Source organism: Podarcis liolepis (assembly GCF_965112155.1).
Source record: "Podarcis liolepis genome assembly, chromosome: 7".
Taxonomy (NCBI): domain Eukaryota; kingdom Metazoa; phylum Chordata; class Lepidosauria; order Squamata; family Lacertidae; genus Podarcis; species Podarcis liolepis.
In genome coordinates this window covers 94,499,435-94,518,721 of record NC_139561.1, presented here as the reverse complement: position 1 = coordinate 94,518,721, position 19,287 = coordinate 94,499,435, and the positions used below count along the sequence as shown (strand labels likewise).

The 19,287-nt window shown below is 47.8% G+C and overlaps 1 protein-coding gene across 1 annotated transcript in view; it reads left to right on the top strand.

Moving 5' to 3' along the window:
• Window positions 1-19,287, top strand: part of LOC310712778 (uncharacterized protein) — an 84,684-nt gene that overhangs the window by 18,186 nt on the left and 47,211 nt on the right. Inside the window, exons 2-5 of the mRNA XM_083516119.1 lie at window positions 4,806-5,300; window positions 5,882-5,963; window positions 7,640-7,722; window positions 8,045-8,171. Coding sequence (XP_083372245.1) covers window positions 4,887-5,300; window positions 5,882-5,963; window positions 7,640-7,722; window positions 8,045-8,171 — 706 coding nt within the window. The 5' untranslated portion in view covers window positions 4,806-4,886. The remainder of the gene's footprint in view (window positions 1-4,805; window positions 5,301-5,881; window positions 5,964-7,639; window positions 7,723-8,044; window positions 8,172-19,287) is intronic.

Below are 19,287 nucleotides of genomic sequence, written 5' to 3'. Positions count from 1 at the left end.
CAGCAAGCGCCAAGCCAAAGAGACTCAGGATGACCCAGCTGCTGCGTCTGAGGAGAATCCTAATATATTGAGTTACAGATAGGTAGCCGTGTTGGTCTGCCATAGTCAAAATAAAAAAATTCCTTCCAGTAGCACCTTAAAGCACCTACTTAGTTGGTCTTTAAGGTGCTACTGGAAGGATTTTTTTTTATTTTGACTAATATATTGAATTAGAGATGATGAGGCTAAGATTGGAATTGTCTAAGGTTGAAGCAGAGAAAGAAAGAGAAGAGGCCAGAATGGCAGCTGCCCTTCATCTAGCAGAGATACAGGCAGAAAGAGAGAGAGAGAGAGATGAGCCCAAGAAGAAAGAGACAGGGAGGCCAAGATGGCCCATGAAAAAGAGATGCTTCCTTTAAAAATGGAGGAAATTCAGGCGAGGGCAGAACTGCCGCAAGCAATGTTGGGGGTGGAGATTTTGCCTCAGCAAATGTAAAGTATGTACAGTGGTACCTCGGGTTACAGACGCTTCATGTTACAGACTCCGCTAACCCAGAAATAGTACCTCAGGTTAAGAACTTTGCTTCAGGATGAGAACAGAAATCGATCTCCGGCGGTAGCGGGAGGCCCCATTAGCTAAAGTGGTACCTCGGGTTAAGTACTTAATTTGCTCTGAAACTGTTCTTAACCCGAGGTACCACTGTAAAAACTGATGGTGTGCAGGCCTAATGGTCAAAGCTTCAAAATGCCAGTTTTCAAAATGAGGCAAGTCAAATATTTGGGTCCCAAGGGGTGGAAATATTTATCCTGATTGGAGCAAGGCAAAGGTCCTTCAAGAGGGGCCTGGACCCTCCACAGAAAGAGAAAGAAGAGCTTTTCTGGGGGGAGTGGGATATTGTCCTCCATTTATTCCTCCTTTTAGCCCCCATGCTGCTCCTTGACATGACTGGGAGAAGAAAGACCAGCCAGACAAGAGCATTTGGAGGGACCAGTGCCAGGCAGCGTTGGGACATTGAAAAACAGCCCTAGATCCGGGGTCAGCAAGCTTTTCCAGCCGGGGGCCAGTCCACCGTCCCTCAGACCTTGTGGGGGCCGGACTATATTTTTTTGGGGGGAATGAACAAATTCCTATGCCCCACAAATAACCCAGAGATGCATTTTAAGTAAAAGGACACATTCTACTCATGCAAAAACACGCTGATTCCCGGGGGCCGGATTGAGAAGGCGATTGGGCCGCATCCGGCCCCCGGGCCTTAGGTTGCTTCCCCTGGCCTAGATGGACCTTGGGGTCCCTTCCAACTTTAGGATTCTGTTCTTCATTTTGGAAGGCGGACAAGGAGCAAGAGCAACCTGCCGTCACAGAAGGAAGAGGACGGAGTCTTCATCTCCTTGGTTGCCGTTCTCTGGGAGGGTGGGCAGATTGTGAGGAGCAAAAACGAGGATGCGATGATGACTCTCACTTTCAATACTCCTACTATATGTAGGCTAGAGAAGCTGTGAGATGTTTTGCTGAGGGGGGGGGGCAGGAGAAGAGAAGAGGAATGCAAGTCTTCCACCCCCAGTTATGTCTCCTCCAGAACGTCTGGCCAGAGACATTTTGACCAAAAAATCCACCTGGACAGAAATTTTACCCCTGATAAGGAGGACGTGTCCTGGGAAAAGAGGACACATGGCAACCCTTCTTCTCTGGCGTCCCTCGTAGCCGAGTAAGATTGTCTCCCCTAAACACGGTTTCAACCACGAGGCCCTCAGTGACCGTGGGGGCCAATTCTGGATCCAGGCGTCCTTCCTTGCCTGGTTGAAGGAGCTGTGAAGACACGCTGATTCCAGAGGATGAGGAGCGTCAAACACACCGTTTAATCCACACGCGTCTGGCAACCCAAGTCTAAGCCAAATTCTAAGACTTACTGAATGCAGGAATTTTGGGGGTATAAGAATGGCAGCGTGTTCAGAACACACAATGTCACCCGAGGGGAATAAAAGGCTTCCCAGGAAAACCCCCTTGGCTGCTCCTGTGTTGCTTCCAAGGCGACTTCACCAAGAACATACATTTATGGCTGAAATACAGACACAAAGCAGCAGATGGGACAACACAGAATGGCCCCCCCATGTCTCCCCCCTCCAGCTGCCCCTCCGCCCCCCCGGGACCCCTCTTGCTGGGACAGGGCTTTCTGCCCCGCAGCCCCCCCAGGGGCCCCCAAGAGAGACTCGCCCCCCCCGAGAAGAGACACCCCGGGTCCCCCATATGCCCCCCAAGACCCCCTCTCCCCCGCCCAGACGCCCCTGCGCAGCCCCGGGCAGAGAGACGGGCTCCTCCTCCCGGACACGGGTTCCCCCTTCACACGCACACGCGCCCAGTCCCGGGTTCTGAGTCCTGCTTCCTCCCTCCCCCACCCCTCGGAAGGGGCAGCTCTGCGCCTGCGCGACGCCCGGGCTCCTCCGCCGGGAGAGAGAAGGGTTAAGGGGCGCCGAGCTGGCTTCCTAGAGAGGACAGGAAAGGAAGGCGGGCCGCTCCTCCTCCTCCTCCTCCTCCTCCCCTCTGACGTCCCTTCCGGCCTCGCCTTCGCCTGCCGGGCTCTGGTGGGTCTCCTCTCGGGGGAAGCCTGGGGAACTCCCTGCCCCGGGAGGCGGGAAGGGGAGGGAAGAGAGGCTGGGGGGTCCGGGAGGGAGCCAGAGGGACCTCAGGCCCTGGCCAGGGAGGTGGGACTGGAAGAGAGTGAGGAGGGAGAAGGACATTCGGAGGGACATGATTGTGAGGGAGAAGGACATTAAGAGGGACATAATTATGAGGGAGAAGGATATTAAGAGGGACATAATTATGAGGGAGAAGGATATTAAGAGGGACATTATTGTGAGGGAGAAGGACATTAAGGGGGACATTATTATGAGGGAGAAGGATATTAAGAGGGACATTATTATGAGGGAGAAGGATATTAAGAGGGACATGATTGTGAGGCAGAAGGATATTAAGAGGGACATTATTATGAGGGAGAAGGATATTAAGAGGGACATTATTATGAGGGAGAAGGATATTAAGAGGAACATTATTATGAGGGAGAAGGATATTAAGAGGGACATTATTATGAGGGAGAAGGATATTGAGAGGGACATTATTGTGAGGGAGAAGGATATTAAGAGGAACATTATTATGAGGGAGAAGGATATTAAGAGGGACATAATTGTGAGGGAGAAGGATATTAAGAGGGACATAATTGTGAGGGAGAAGGATATTAAGAGGGACATTATTATGAGGGAGAAGGATATTAAGAGGGACATTATTGTGAGGGAGAAGGATATTGAGAGGGACATTATTATGAGGGAGAAGGATATTAAGAGGGACATTATTATGAGGGAGAAGTATATTAAGAGGGACATAATTGTGAGGGAGAAGGATATTAAGAGGGACATAATTGTGAGGGAGAAGTATATTAAGAGGGACATTATTGTGAGGGAGAAGGATATTAAGAGGGACATTATTATGAGGGAGAAGTATATTAAGAGGGACATTATTGTGAGGGAGAAGGATATTAAGAGGGACATTATTATGAGGGAGAAGGATATTAAGAGGGACATTATTATGAGGGAGAAGGATATTAAGAGGGACATTATTGTGAGGGAGAAGGATATTAAGAGGAACATTATTATGAGGGAGAAGGATATTAAGAGGGACATAATTGTGAGGGAGAAGGATATTGAGAGGGACATTATTATGAGGGAGAAGGATATTAAGAGGGACATTATTATGAGGGAGAAGTATATTAAGAGGGACATAATTGTGAGGGAGAAGGATATTAAGAGGGACATAATTGTGAGGGAGAAGTATATTAAGAGGGACATTATTGTGAGGGAGAAGGATATTAAGAGGGACATTATTATGAGGGAGAAGTATATTAAGAGGGACATAATTGTGAGGGAGAAGTATATTAAGAGGGACATTATTGTGAGGGAGAAGGATATTAAGAGGGACATTATTATGAGGGAGAAGTATATTAAGAGGGACATAATTGTGAGGGAGAAGTATATTAAGAGGGACATTATTGTGAGGGAGAAGGATATTAGGAGGGACATTATTGTGAGGCAGAAGTATATTAGCAGGGACATAATTGTGAGGGAGAAGGATATTAAGAGGGACATTATTGTGAGGGAGAAGTATATTAAGAGGGACATTATTGTGAGGGAGAAGGATATTAGGAGGGACATTATTATGAGGGAGAAGGATATTAAGAGGGACATTATTGTGAGGCAGAAGTATATTAAGAGGGACATTATTATGAGGGAGAAGGATATTAAGAGGGACATTATTATGAGGGAGAAGGATATTAAGAGGGAAACACCACAAAGCTTCCCTTCTCTCTCTATTACTAAATCTCCTTATGTCGGCCATTTCCCCTCCCTAATTCTTTTTTTGACTGAAAGTCCAGTTTCCGAGGCGTCTTCCAGGGCAGTTCCACCCAGAGGGCCTTGCCACCGTCCCCTCGGATCCAGAGCAGGAAGTCCCCAAGGGACGGTGGCTGGAGCTGGACATGGGCCCTGCTGCTCACCAAGCCACCCAAGCAGATATAGCTGGGTTGGGGCGAAGCTCTGGACTATGAAGTGGGGTGGGGAGGGACCCCCACCGTTGCCTTGGCTCCAGATTACACTCACTTGTCATTCACATGAACTAACTTAGTTGGTCTTTAAGGTGCTACTGGAAGGGATTTTTTTATTTTGTCATTCACAGCTATGACTTCTTCCTCCTCCTTCTCTCCCTACGATTCCTCAGTGAACATTCTTCTTCTCTTGGCTGTGCTTTGATCTTACAATAGAAGAATGTCTTTGATTCGTAGGATTTGCTGCACCTTCCATTAGAACTTGGCAGAGGACCAAGGGGCTCCTTCCGATCTCCTGGAGGTGTCCTGAGAACAGAGATGGATGAGCAAGACTCAGCTGGCCCTGAAGCAGGAAGAGGCCATGCCATGGAAACGGGGAGCAGTGGGGAATTCTGGGAAAACTCCATGCAGAAGATCCTGGGTGAGGAGGACACCCTTTGCTCAGAGGTGCAGAGCCAGCAGCTCAGTCAGTTCTGCTACCAGGAGGCCAAAGGACCCCGAGAGGTTTGCAGCCAGTTCTGCCACCTTGACCATCAGTGGCTGAAGCCAGAAAGGCACACGAAAGCTGAGATGTTGGACCTGGTGATCTTGGAGCAGTTCCTGGCTGTCCTTCCTCTGGAGATGGAGAACTGGGTGAGGGAATGCGGAGCGGAGACCAGTTCCCAGGCGGTGGCCCTGGCTGAAGGTTTCCTCCTGAGTCAGGCAGAGGAGAGGAAGCAGGCAGAGCAGCAGGTGAGAGAGACTTTCCTCTGGATACTCCCAAGGGGCTCCTAAGAGGAGGGAGAGTATTCCCAAATCATTTGCTAATGGCCCATCCATTTTAGGAAAGCTTATTATTATTTTATTATTATTATTAATGACACCCATCCAGCACATATAAAAGCATAAGAAGACATCAGATGTCTTCTAAAAGTTACACAGTTTTTTATCTCCTTCTCACCTGATGGGAGGGCATTCCCCAGGGTGGGGGCCACTGTGGAGAAGGTCTTCTGCCTGGTTCCCTGTAACTTCACTTGTCACAGTGAGGGAATCAGCAGAAGACCCTCGGAACTGGACCTCAGTTCATGGAGACGCTCCTTTGGGTATACTGGGCCTTTGAGGCCAACACTTTGAATTGTGCTGGGAAACGTTCTGGGAGCCAGTGAAGATCCTTGAGGACCAATGTTTCATGGTCCTGGCAGCCAACCCCAGACACCAGTCTAGCAGAAGCAGGAAGCAGCTTTCACCTCTGTCCCCCGAAAGCGCTTGCCTCTGCCATTCCTTTTCTAACCCTTCTCCCCATTCTCTGTTTTGAACCCTTGTTGCTCTTTCAGAGGAAGGATCTTTTGGCAGAAATGGGTCTTGATTCTTCTGAGGCAGAGAAGACTCCGTTGGACGCCAGAGTGAGGCCTCTGGGTAAGGAGGAAGGAGTGTTTTCTCCCCCGTTTTGTCACATTCTCTTGGTTTCGAAACTAATCTGTGATTTCTTTGCATCTTTTGGGGGAAGACACCTGGAGCCCAGATCTCGGGGGGGGGGGGGAGAGATGTATTTTTGCACAACTATTATATGAAATGGGTACAAATGTACAAATGTGCTCAGCAGGGGAGACATTTACGATAGTAATTTGATTAATTTACAATTACAGTTCAATAATGGCCTCATTATAACAATGTGAAATTACAATACAATTACTAATACCAATCTTTAAGATACCAAATTATATAATATAGGTGCCCCTCCCCGCATGCTAAAACTGATGGTTTGATGATTTTCTTGATTTCTCCATTCCAAAATCTTATTAATTTCAATTACACTCCTGTCAAGATAATCCTTTATACAACTGCAATATTAATGACTTCCATTCGTATTGACATATCAAATAATATATAAAACTACAAGTGAGGCACTCCAGCGATATCCTTACTCTTCCCGTGTGTGGCAATCTTTCTGTTCGTGATGTTTCTTCCTGTCCTTGTAAAATGTTCTGTCTATCTTTTCCTGGTTGTTGCTGTTCTCCATTATTCCTTGGATGGAGCTAATATCCCATTGTGGTTTCAGAAATTCTCCATCGCTCTGTCCTGTGCTTCGTTGTTTGGCAAATTTAACAGCAGCTGCAAAAATCACACTGTCCCAATAAATAATCAGTTTTTGCCATTTTTCTTCTCTGCCTGGGAAGGAGAGGGATCGGTAAGAACTGCAAATGACTCAGTAATGAACCTTATCAGCTCCTGCACAATTTTCAGATTCCTTACATCCCTCTCTCTGGCCTTAGATAAATGCGCATTTATACAATTAAATTAAATTCCAAGTCCTTTTAGCATTAATCAGTTCAGTCTGTATATAATAAAGGATGGGGAAGAGTCAGCTCTAATTTTCCATCGTAAACATTTTGTAAAATAGAGCTTCCCTCCCTTTTTCCTTTTTCATTTTACACACACAGTTCCATTTGATGTTATATTCCATATCTGCAGTCCAGTTTCATCACTGCTCACCTGTATATATATAATTTGAACTAGTATTCAATGGTGGGCTGCCAATTCATTAGTGTAGAAAAGAAAACTTTATATAAAGAACCCATAGTCTCCCCTCCCCCCACCCACCGTCTTTTGCACCAAATGAAGTTTATTCTCAAATTCAAACCTTAAAGACCTTGCAGCTGGTTTAATTCCGCAGTTTATGATCTCATCTCTTCCAGCAACGCCTGTACATTAGTCCAAATTGAGCTCTAATTGACAGGAGAACTTCTGCTTCTTAATGGCGGCGAAGGAGGGTTTTCGGCAGGCGAAGGGCTTTTGCACTCAGCGCCTCCCTGCCTCCCGCAATCCATGCCAGAGCCGGAGCCTGGTACCGAGACAAACTGGGAGTGAAGCCCGTTCCCCCCTGTCCCTGGGGGAAACGTGCAAGGAGAATTACCCTCAGTCATCCTTGTTTTTCCTTTGCCAACGATCTCCCGCTGCCTCTATTAAAGCACAGCGGAACCGGAAGCTAGCAGGGGAGACTTGGACAAGTCCCATCTGTACGTAGAGATGCACTGTTTCACCTCTGAGAGAAGCAGGCGCTCACGGATTCCGCTTACCTTGGTCTCTCCCAGGTGACGGAATGATGCCACCAAGACCTGCTCCTTCATCTTTTCATGGTGGTGGAGGGGAGGCAGCAGCTGTGGACCCAGATCAGGTAGGGGGAAGGAGCCTTGTGGGGAAGGACTGCTTGCATGCAGACTGGCTGGACACAGTTGGATGCAGAGGAATGGTGGGAGGAGCCAGAGAAGAGGGAGCCGACTGGGAGGAGGAGGAGGAGGAGGAGGGGTCTGAAGCTGGAGAGGGAAGAGGGCTCAGGGAGCAGAGGGAGTCTGTGGCAGAGAGCAGCCCAGACTCCGAGGCAGAAGCTGCAGCAGGAGAGAGGGATGAGGAAGGCAGAGAGGGGTCTGGCCGCTGTAGAAAACAACAGAGCCAAGTGAATGTTCTCTAAGAGGACAGCCTTTTTCCTGTTCTGTTAGGGTCCAGTGTGCTTTGAAGATGTGGCTGTCCATTTCACAGACGAGGAGTGGGCGTTGCTGGATCCTGACCAGAGAGCTCTCCATAAGGAAGTCATGGAGGAGAATCGTGGGATCTTGGACTCTCTCGGTAAGGCTCCCTATTGGATCATCCTATCTGTTTTGTAATTCAAGACATCTCTCTATGTGACGAACCTCTGATATTTCGATGGGGCTCAACAGCGCCACCCAGAGCACCTGGGATGTTAACACTCCCACAGCAAACCTTGGATGGGTGGCTAGTGATTGTTTTCCCTGTGAATATTCTTCCTCCAGTTCTGCCGTTTAAAACCACGATCAGGCTGTCTAAACTGCCCAGGCCTTCTTAAATGTAGGCTTCAGAGTGATTTGAGGTGTTGAAGTAGCTTCAGTCAAGTTTCCTACTTTTGTTCTTGCTTCTGTCTCTCTCTGGTTGACCAAAGAGTCGCTTGACATTGGAGATGGCACAGATTCCACGACTGAACCAAACAAACTCCATCCCAAAACAGAGCCAGGCTTTTTGAATCTCAGGCAGTGAACCCTGTAGTAACAATAATGATAATATTATTATTTTTACCCTGCCCATCTGACTGGGTGGCGCAAGCCAACAAATAGAAAAACATAATCAAACATCAAACATTAAAACTTCCCAATACAGAGGTGCCTTCAGAAGTCCTCTAAAAGTTGCATAGTTACCGTATTTTTCGCACTATAACACGCACCAGACCATAACACGCACATAGTTTTTAGAGGAGGAAAACAAGAAAAAAATTATTCTAAACGAAATAGTAGATATATGATTTTTGTGTGTTCATGCTGTGGCCACAGACATGTGATCTGACAGTGAGTTTCGAGTAGCCCAATGCAAAAATCCTGAGGATCCATGTGGATCCATGCTTTGTAACCACGGAGAAGGGAAGGAAGGGGAACTATGGATCCTCTGCTCACGACTGCAGCAGATCCCCCCCCGCCGCCGCCGCCGCCACCTGCAGGCATTCGCTCCATAACACGCACAGACATTTCCCCTTACTTTCTAGGAGGAAAAAAGTGAGTGTTATGGTGCAAAAAATACGGTATTTCCTTGACATCTGATGGGAGGGCGTTCCACAGGGTGGGTGCCCCGACCGAGAAGGCCCCCTGCCTCGTCCCCTGTAACTTCTCACAATAATGTAACATTTAAGTAAGGAAACTTGAATAATAATAATAATAGTAATGCTGATATGACAAGTTTCTTCTGCATTCTGTGATGTCAAGAATTTATGAAAATTGGTTTAAGGTGATGCACATCATCATTAAATTTTTAGCCACTAAATTTTTAGCCACCTTTTAGATAATAATGAAAGCACATTTTATTTATGAAGATAGTACAGATCCATATTTAAATCTGAACAAAATGACGTTACCAGGTTAAGCTGTACTTTTAAAAACTTGAGAGAGAAAACATCTAGTATTCAACTTGATTTGTATACGAAACTATACATAACAAAAGGAATATAAATCCTTTATCCCATCTAAATCCCTTCAGTTCTTTCTCTGTCACAAGCCTTAATTAGCATTGTTTCATAATTTGGGGCTGCACTTCTTCCCAAGACTCTTATCCGTTTGCCTCTTAGTTTCAGGTGGTGATGAATTGGAAATGAAGAACAAGGGAGACCACAACGAAATCCACACGGTGGAGGAGCCATATCAGGATTCAGACTGTGGAGAGAGCTTCAGTCAGAGCTCCCATTCCACTTCCCATCAAAGAAATCCCCTTGAGAAGAAACCCTATCAGTGCTTGGAATGTGGAAAAAGCTTCATTTGGAAACAGAGTTTCGCTACCCATCAAAGAATTCATACAAAAGAGAAACCCTATCACTGCTTGGAGTGTGGAAAGAGCTTCAGTCAAAGCCACAACCTCACTTCCCATCGTAGAATTCATACAGGAGAGAAACCATATCACTGTGTAGAATGTGGAAAGAGCTTCAGTCAGAGGGCCAAGCTCACTTCCCACTGTAGAATTCACACAGGGGAGAAACCATATCACTGCGTGGAATGTGGAAAGAGCTTCACCTGGAAAAAGTGTTTCACTTCCCATCAAAGAATTCATACAGGGGAAAACCCCTATCAGTGCCTGGAATGTGGAAAGAGCTTCACCAGGAAAGAAAGTCTCACTGTCCATCAAAGAATTCATACAGGGGAGAAACCGTATCAGTGCTTGGAATGTGGAAAGAAGTTCACCTGGAAAATAAGTTTCACTTCCCATCAAAGAATTCATACAGGGGAAAACCCCTATCAGTGCCTGGAATGTGGAAAGAGCTTCATTAACAGCGCCACACTCACTTCCCATCAAAGAATTCATACAGGGGAGAAACCCTTTAAGTGCTTGGAATGTGGAAAGAGCTTCACCTGGAAAATAAGTTTGACTTCCCATCAAAGAATTCATACAGGGGAGAACCCCTATCGGTGCCTGGAATGTGGAAAGAGCTTCATTAACAGCGCCACACTCACTTACCATCAAAGAATTCATACAGGGGAAAACCCCTATCGGTGCTTGGAATGTGGAAAGAGCTTCAATCAGAGTGCCCATCTCGCTTCTCATCGTAGACTTCATACAGGGGAGAAACCATATCAGTGTGCAGAATGTGGAAAGAGCTTCATTAGAAAGCACAGTTTCACTTCCCATCAAAGAATTCATACAGGGGAGAAACCATATCAGTGCATGGAATGTGGAAAGAGCTTCAGTCAGAGGGCCAAGCTCACTTCCCATCAAAGGATTCATACAGGGGAGAAACCATATCAGTGTGCAGAATGTGGAAAGAGCTTCAAACAGAGTGCCCATCTCACTTCTCATCGTAGACTTCATACAGGGGAGAAACCATATCAGTGTGCGGAATGTGGAAAGAGCATCATTCCAAAGCACAGTTTCACTTCGCATCATAGACTTCATACAGGGAAAAAACCCTATCAGTGCATGGAGTGTGGAAAGAGCTTCATTAGAAAGAACAGTTTCATTTCCCATCAAAGAATTCATACAGGGGAGAAACCCTATCAGTGCTTGGAATGTGGAAAGAGCTTCAGTCAGAGGGCCCATCTCACTTCTCATTGTAGACTTCATACAGGGGAGAAACCATATCAGTGTGCGGAATGTGGAAAGAGCTTCACCAGGAAAGAGAGTCTCACTGTCCATCAAAGAATTCATACAGGGGAGAAACCCTATCAATGCTTGGAGTGTGGAAAGAGCTTCACCTGGAAAGAAAGTCTCATTGCACATCAAAGAATTCATACAGGGGAGAAACCGTATCAGTGCTTGGAATGTCGAAAGAGCTTCACCAGGAAAGAAAGTCTCACTTCCCATCAGAGAAATCTTACAGGGGAGAAGCCCTATCAGTGCCAAGAGTGTGATCAGAGGGATTTATGAAAGTCTGGTCTCATTTTTAAAGTTCTCTTAAAAAATACAGTTGGAGCTCTTAAAAGGACCCAGAGCTGGCTGAAAAAGCTAAAATCAAGACAGGCTTGGACAAGTTCGTTTCTCATTGAAGGAAAAGGAGAATGTTAGCCGCTTTGAGACTCCTTAAAGGGAGTGAAAGGCGGGATATCAAATCCAAACTCTTCTTCTTCTTCTTGCAGGACCCCCTTTTCCTTCCTCTTTGCTCAGAGAGTCGGAAACAACTCTCTCTCAAGGGACCCTGGAGCCAAACACTTGTAGAGTTTTCCTCTGGCTTCTGAAGCAAAGGGTGTACAGAAATCTGTTCCCCACGGAGGGAGAAGCTCGCCAGGCCCCCAAGGTCCCCGGATGGAGGAGCTCTGCGCCTGCACCACGCCCGGGGTGTTGGAAAAACGCCTGGGGAGGCCACCACCTTCCCAAGACACCGAGGCATCTCTCCGGTGGTCACCCTCTGGCTGTAAATCTTCCTCAGTCCAGAGAGACTGGTAATAAGCAACCCCTCCCTCCTGAAAGGAGCACACTCGTCTTCTGGCATCTCATTGCAGAAGAAAGAGACAATCAGTAGCTATAAATTACTTTATTCATTGTCTATACACAGAAAATCCACCAGCATGTCTGCTCTCTCTGAGCAGCATAACAGAAGAGCGCACTTCACACAGAAGCGAAAGTAATTTTTCACAGTGCTGACATTTCCTGTCTCATGCTCTCAGACACTCACATGATGTAAACAACCATTGAGCTGCTGTCTGAGCAGCTAGTGAGATAAAAATCCGCAGGGAGAGAGGGACCAGCAAAAGGGTTAAGTGGCACCAAGCTGGCTTCCTCGAGAGGAATAAAGGGAGGAGGCTATCCAGAGCACAAGCTCCGCCCCCATCCGGGCTTTTGTCTCTCTGCTCCGCAAGTGCTGCCTGGGGGCACCTTCTGGGATCCGGTGAGTTGCCTTGGGGAGATGGGAGGTCCCAGGGCTGCAGGGGAGGGTCCCCCCAAGAAGACCCCTCTGGGGCCCTGGCTCCTGAGAGAGAGAGAAGGGAGCAGGGCAAGCTCCGCTTTGCAAGGGCTCAGAAGAACAGCCACGAGGGCCAGGGAGTCATGATGAGGGACCCCCAAAGACATCTAGCCCACCCCCAGCCAGCCAGGAATCTTCTGCCCAGCCTGGGGCTCGATCCCAAGAACCTGAGATCAAAGAGATTTGTGCTCTACCCACTGAGCTCTCCTACCTTGTTCAGGTTCATTTCTGGAAGAGTCTGAGAAAGAGAATGTGATCTTGGTTTGCTCCACCTTGCAAGAGTTAAAAGGAACTGAGCTACATTCCTAGAGAGGACAGGGAATAGGGGGGGGGGAGACGAGGCCCTCTCAAGCAAATGCCCCTCCTTCCCAGGATCCTCCCTGCAAGAGGGGTAGGGGGCTTTCATTTCTTCTGCAGGAGCTGCCTCAGTTTCCCTTCTGGCATCTGGTGAGTTTCCTCTCTTTTTTGCCATAGGGTGCATTGGGGAGAAGTGGGGCGGGGTGTCCCAGGGCTGCAGGAGACGGATCCGTGGGGACTCTGCTCAGCTCCTGCAAGGGGATCCCCAAGCCAGGGCTAAGAGGTTCTGCTCCCCTTCCTCTGCAAAGCCAGGGAGCCTGCAAGTAACAGGAGGTCTGCAAGTCTTCCTTCGCATTCAAGAGACCGCTTGCTACAGTCACAGAAAATTGCTGATGTGTTAACCAAACTAAACCTGATGGATACTAACCCTGTAGACACACCGATGACAACAGGTTATCAGGTAGATGATACTGAAGAAGCATTTTCTGACACTACACTGTACAGAAGTGTGCTAGGCAAACTAAACCTCATTGCTAGATGTTCAAGACCTGACACTGCAGTAAGCACGTATTTGCTAAGCAGACACATCAACAATCCTACTGTTAAGGACTGGAAAGCTCTGAAATGCATAGCACGCTATTTGAATGGCACTATGCACTACAGACTGAGCTTTAACAATCAAAAGTCAGGGGGTCTTTGCTGAAGCAAAACAGCAAGCTGGCTGGCAATCGCTTCCCAACTTGAACCCAAAGAATGTAGAATCATGAAGGCATACACAGCCTCTGGAAAGGTGATTCCATGCTGTTGCAACTCATGCCTTAGATTCTGCATTTCCATGAGGTGAGCACGTACAGCCAGTGGAAGCATCTGGAGGCAGAAAAAAAAAGGGCCTCTGTGCTAAACAAAGTCCTTCCATCTCGCAGTGCGCAGTTAGTGTTATGTACTGAAATTCTCACCCTGGGCCAGCAGGGGGATTCTGTAGATAGTTTTCACTCAGTTCCACATATGCAAATAAGGGATTGAAAGTGATGTTCAGTGATTGGACCGAAAGTGGTTACCATTGTGTTGTAGTGGAGCTCTATATAAGCAGGCTGGCTGAATCCTTCAGTTCTGTTCTGGCCTGTGAATAAACAAGAGCTGTTTGACGAATTACTGTGTCGTCTGATATGTTCACCCACAGCTTAACAGTTAGACCCATGGAACTCCCTCCCACAAGAGGAAGAGATGGCTTGAGAAGAGGATGAGGCCAATTCAGGGAGGAGCAGAGGGCTAGCGATGGCTCCAGGCCCCCCAGTGGGAGGCAGCCATGCTTCTGAAGGGGGAGGGAGTTGCCCTTAGAACAAAGACAGTAGTCTGTCTTGAGAACATGGGAGATTCCAAGTGCTTGAACTCCGAGTCTGGGCTGTGATTCAGACTCATCCATGCTGGCCCAGGGAACATTTCTCCTGACTGTGTATCAATCTGGTAGTAGAAGAATGCATTTGCTTTACAGGATTCTCTGGCACCTCTCAGTAGGACAGGCAGAACTTGGCAGAAGACCTAGGGACTCCTTCCGATCTCCTGGGAACAGAGATGGATGAGCAAGACTCAGCTGGCCCTGAAGCAGGAAGAGGCCATGCCATCTAACATGGGAGCAGCGGGGGATTCTGGGAAAACACTGTGAGGAAGAACCCGGGTCAGGAAGACACCCTCTGCTCAGAGGTGCAGAGCCAGCAGCTCAGGCAGTTCTGCTCCCAGGAGGCCAAAGGACCCCGAGAGGCTTGCAGCCAACTCTCTCAGGGGAAGGATCTGTTAGCAGAAATGGGTCCGGATTCCTCTGAGGCAGAGAAGACTCCCTTGGACTCCAGAGAGAGGCCTCTGGGTAAGGAGGAAGGAGTTCTTTCTCTGTTTCGTCACATTTTGTGGATTCTGAAACTAATCTGTGATTTCTTTTCATCTTATTGGAGAATTCACAGAGGACCAAGAGCCCAGAGAAAGAGAGATGTGTTTTTGCACTCTAGTATGTGAAATGGGTACAAACGTCCATATTTACGTGGCAACTCCTACTTGTTTGAAGGCGCACCTGTAGTTTTCCTTCGGAGTGAAGCATGCGCTCTTGGCTTCCCACTTACCTTCTTCTCTCGCAGGAGACGGAACGAGGCCAGCAAGACCTGCTTGTCCATCTTTTCTTGGTGGCGGAGGGGAAGCTGCCCCTGTGGACCCAGAGCAGGTAGGAGGAAGGGGCCATGTGGGGAGAGAGGATGTCATGGACTGGTGGACACAGAGGAATGGTGGGAGGAACTGCCAAGGAAGGAGGGTTGAAGGCTCAAATAGGCTTCTAAGCAGTTCACTCGCCATACCAAAAAGTGGCCAGGATTCACCCCATCAGTCCCACAATGGGGCTTTCCCCCTCTCATTTCCCTGCGCACCTTGGAGCTGTCTATAGGGCTTCAGGAGGGTCCTCCCTGTCGCGAAATCGTCGTGGCCCTTTAGCAGAAATGCTTAGAGTTCCAGGTTCTTCAGTGCAGTATATTTATTGTGAGCTCTATATCTACAAATATCTACAGGCTATAATACAGGAGCGGTTCATACAGTCAAACGGAGTACCTGGCTGCACCTTAAGGCAAAGAGGAAGACTCTCTCTCTCTGACCACACTCCTCTGCACCACCACCTTGACTGCTGGACAGGTTTCCCTTTCAAACCAAGGACAGCCAATCAACTGACAGCACATTATTCTGACCCACATCATTCTGACCCTGCACTTGCACAGAAAGTACTGCAGGCCGATTGCATCGGCCAGTTGCATCAGCTAGCAGACTCAAGCCTGCAGACTTACTATCTCACACAGCATTCTGGGATCCCAACACTCCCCACCCGGCAAGAACAGCACAGAGGGACAGAAGAAGGGATCCTTCCATGTGGCAAACGGGAATGTTTGTGCACAGGATTAGAAGAATGATTTGAAGAACACCAGTTTCTTAATGCCCCTCATTAAAATACACAATGAATAATTCCATTAACACATCTAAATATGCATCCATAAAATGTGCAGAAAAAGAATCCAATTAATACAGAACATCAATTAAGAGGCAGAAAACAATGAAGTGTAACAGTTCACCTTTATGTTATCTAAGAGGACAACCTTTTTCTTTTAGGGTCCAGTGTGCTTTGAAGATGTAGCCTTCCATTTCACAGACATGGATTGGGCATTGCTGGATCCTGACCAGAGAGCCCTCCATAAGGAAGTCATGGAGGAGAATTGGGGGATCTCGGACGCTCTCAGTAAGGCTTAATATTATGCCTACCCACCTCCAAGATGGCCCCCTTTTGCTCTTGAAGGGCTGGCCTGTCTGCAGCCCCCACAGCCTCCCATCAGGGAACCTTCATGGGGGCAGAAGCAGAGAAAGGGCCTCAGGAAAGCAGCCATGGCTCTGGCCAGATGCACAGGAGGAGGAGGGCTGACCGCTCTCCTTCCCCCTCAGACTCCATTGCTCAGCTTCCCCTCATAGGGGCAGGGCCGCCAGAGGTGCAAGGTGCTGAGCAGGGGGGAAGATCCTCCAGGGCAGATAAGACCCCCCCATATATTCTTCAGGCTCCTCTAAACTGCCCAGGCCTTCTTAAATGTATCTTCAAAGTGATTCAGGAAGTTGAAGTGGCTTCTGTCATCATCAGGGGAGAAACCCTATCAGTGCTTGAAATGTGGAAAGAGATGCATTGAGAAGGCCAAACTCATGATCCACGAAAGAGTTCCCAGTGGGGGGCAATGATTTCAGTGCCAAGAGTGTGGAAAGAGCTTCAGTCACAGGGCCTGTCTTGCTTCCCATAAACAAGCAGGACACACACGCCTGTTTGTTGGCATCAGGCTGCAAGAAGCTCAGGGCAGCACCCGGACAACGTCCTTGCCGTGCATCTTGATCAATCAGAAAAGAACATGGAGAAGTGCCATGTTGGGCACCTAGGAGAATATCCTACACCCGCCCTAACTGTGGTTTAGCGGACGGACTAAGAGCCCTGAAGTGGGGAGACCTGGGCCCATTTGACCCCATGGCTATGAGCTTTGGAGGGAGGTGGGGAAGATGGGGAGTGAGAGGAGCTGGTTCTGCATGGAAACATCCGCTCTGAGGAAAAGATCACCAGCTAGAGAAAGGAGTCTCTGAGCTTAGTGGGAAGGACAGTGTGTGGTGTCCTGGGAGAGTAAATCAGGCCAGGAATGAACTGGGAGGCTGAGCCAGGAGAAGGAGGAGCTGGAAAGAGACCGGCTGCTGAGCTCTCATCCCAGTCAGGAGGGGAGAGATCCTTCTAGAAAGAGAAGACTCCCAAACCAGAGATCCCTTGGGTCTTTGGCTTGGAGTACCTTGGGAGTAGGGTAACTGGCAGAAAGTGCCACCTTGTTAAGAGCCAAAGTCTTAAGTGTGAAACAACTGAGAAAACCTTGAAGCGAAATAACATTGTAAACTGAAATATCCTACGTTTTATCCACTCGTGTCATAAACTTCCTTATTAAATAAAATCGTTAATGTTTATTATCCTGCCTGAGACTCCCAATTAGTAAGTTTTACCTCACGCAAGTCCCCCACAAAATAATCTGAGGTAGTTGGAGGGCATTTGTGGGAATTGTGTTCTGTGAGGTTGGTGCACTATATTTAAGAGAGAGAACGGGCCCAAGGCTGCCGGGGGGGAAAGAGCCCTTGCGTCTTCGCATATTAATTGGGGGCAGAGGTGGGATATGAAGTTAAAACCCACACAGATCCTATTTAGTTTTGGCGGACTGGCAGACTTAAACATTCATGAGGAAAACTGGATGCTGCACTTACGCCCACAGATATGTGGAATTTTGAGTGAAATATACTCAGATCTCAGAGAGGATGAAACCTCTGATTCCCTCACATTAAAGGAGAGAGTGAAAGTGCGCTTTGGACTGACTGCAGAACAAAGCCAAAAAGCCTTTCGTGAAATTAAAAGGAAACCAGGAGAGACTTAGGCCCAACTGGGTAGCCGAACTGACAAAGCTCTGGACAGATGGGAGGAAAGTTAGATGAGCTCAAACAGCTGATCAGTTGAGAGCAATGTTTCCAAGAGGTTCCTGCTCATTTAGGCTGAAAACAGTAACTGAAGTCTCTACCTTGGGAGAGGAAATCAAAGGAGACTCAGGGGGAGCAGTAATACTCTGTCCCTTCCAGAAAAAGTAATAATTGGAAACCCAGGGAGGAAGTGGGGTCTCAAAACGACAACCCTGAAGGGCGGGCCCAAGGGTGCTGGGGGGAAAAGAGCCGTGACACGAAGTAAAAACCCACACAGAAACGTACCCAGAGACACAGAACAACCAGTTTAATAAAGGAGTGAAGTTCTTTGACTAAAATGAGAAAAAATTCCTGTCAGAAAATGACCAGCAAGCGCCAAGCCAAAGAGACTCAGGATGACCCAGCTGCTGCGTCTGAGGAGAATCCTAATATATTGAGTTACAGATAGGTAGCCGTGTTGGTCTGCCATAGTCAAAATAAAAAAATTCCTTCCAGTAGCACCTTAAAGCACCTACTTAGTTGGTCTTTAAGGTGCTACTGGAAGGATTTTTTTTTATTTTGACTAATATATTGAATTAGAGATGATGAGGCTAAGATTGGAATTGTCTAAGGTTGAAGCAGAGAAAGAAAGAGAAGAGGCCAGAATGGCAGCTGCCCTTCATCTAGCAGAGATACAGGCAGAAAGAGAGAGAGAGAGAGATGAGCCCAAGAAGAAAGAGACAGGGAGGCCAAGATGGCCCATGAAAAAGAGATGCTTCCTTTAAAAATGGAGGAAATTCAGGCGAGGGCAGAACTGCCGCAAGCAATGTTGGGGGTGGAGATTTTGCCTCAGCAAATGTAAAGTATGTACAGTGGTACCTCGGGTTACAGACGCTTCATGTTACAGACTCCGCTAACCCAGAAATAGTACCTCAGGTTAAGAACTTTGCTTCAGGATGAGAACAGAAATCGATCTCCGGCGGTAGCGGGAGGCCCCATTAGCTAAAGTGGTACCTCGGGTTAAGTACTTAATTTGCTCTGAAACTGTTCTTAACCCGAGGTACCACTGTAAAAACTGATGGTGTGCAGGCCTAATGGTCAAAGCTTCAAAATGCCAGTTTTCAAAATGAGGCAAGTCAAATATTTGGGTCCCAAGGGGTGGAAATATTTATCCTGATTGGAGCAAGGCAAAGGTCCTTCAAGAGGGGCCTGGACCCTCCACAGAAAGAGAAAGAAGAGCTTTTCTGGGGGGAGTGGGATATTGTCCTCCATTTATTCCTCCTTTTAGCCCCCATGCTGCTCCTTGACATGACTGGGAGAAGAAAGACCAGCCAGACAAGAGCATTTGGAGGGACCAGTGCCAGGCAGCGTTGGGACATTGAAAAACAGCCCTAGATCCGGGGTCAGCAAGCTTTTCCAGCCGGGGGCCGGTCCACCGTCCCTCAGATCTTGTGGGGGGCCGGACTATATTTTTTGGGGGGGAATGAACCAATTCCTATGCCCCACAAATAACCCAGA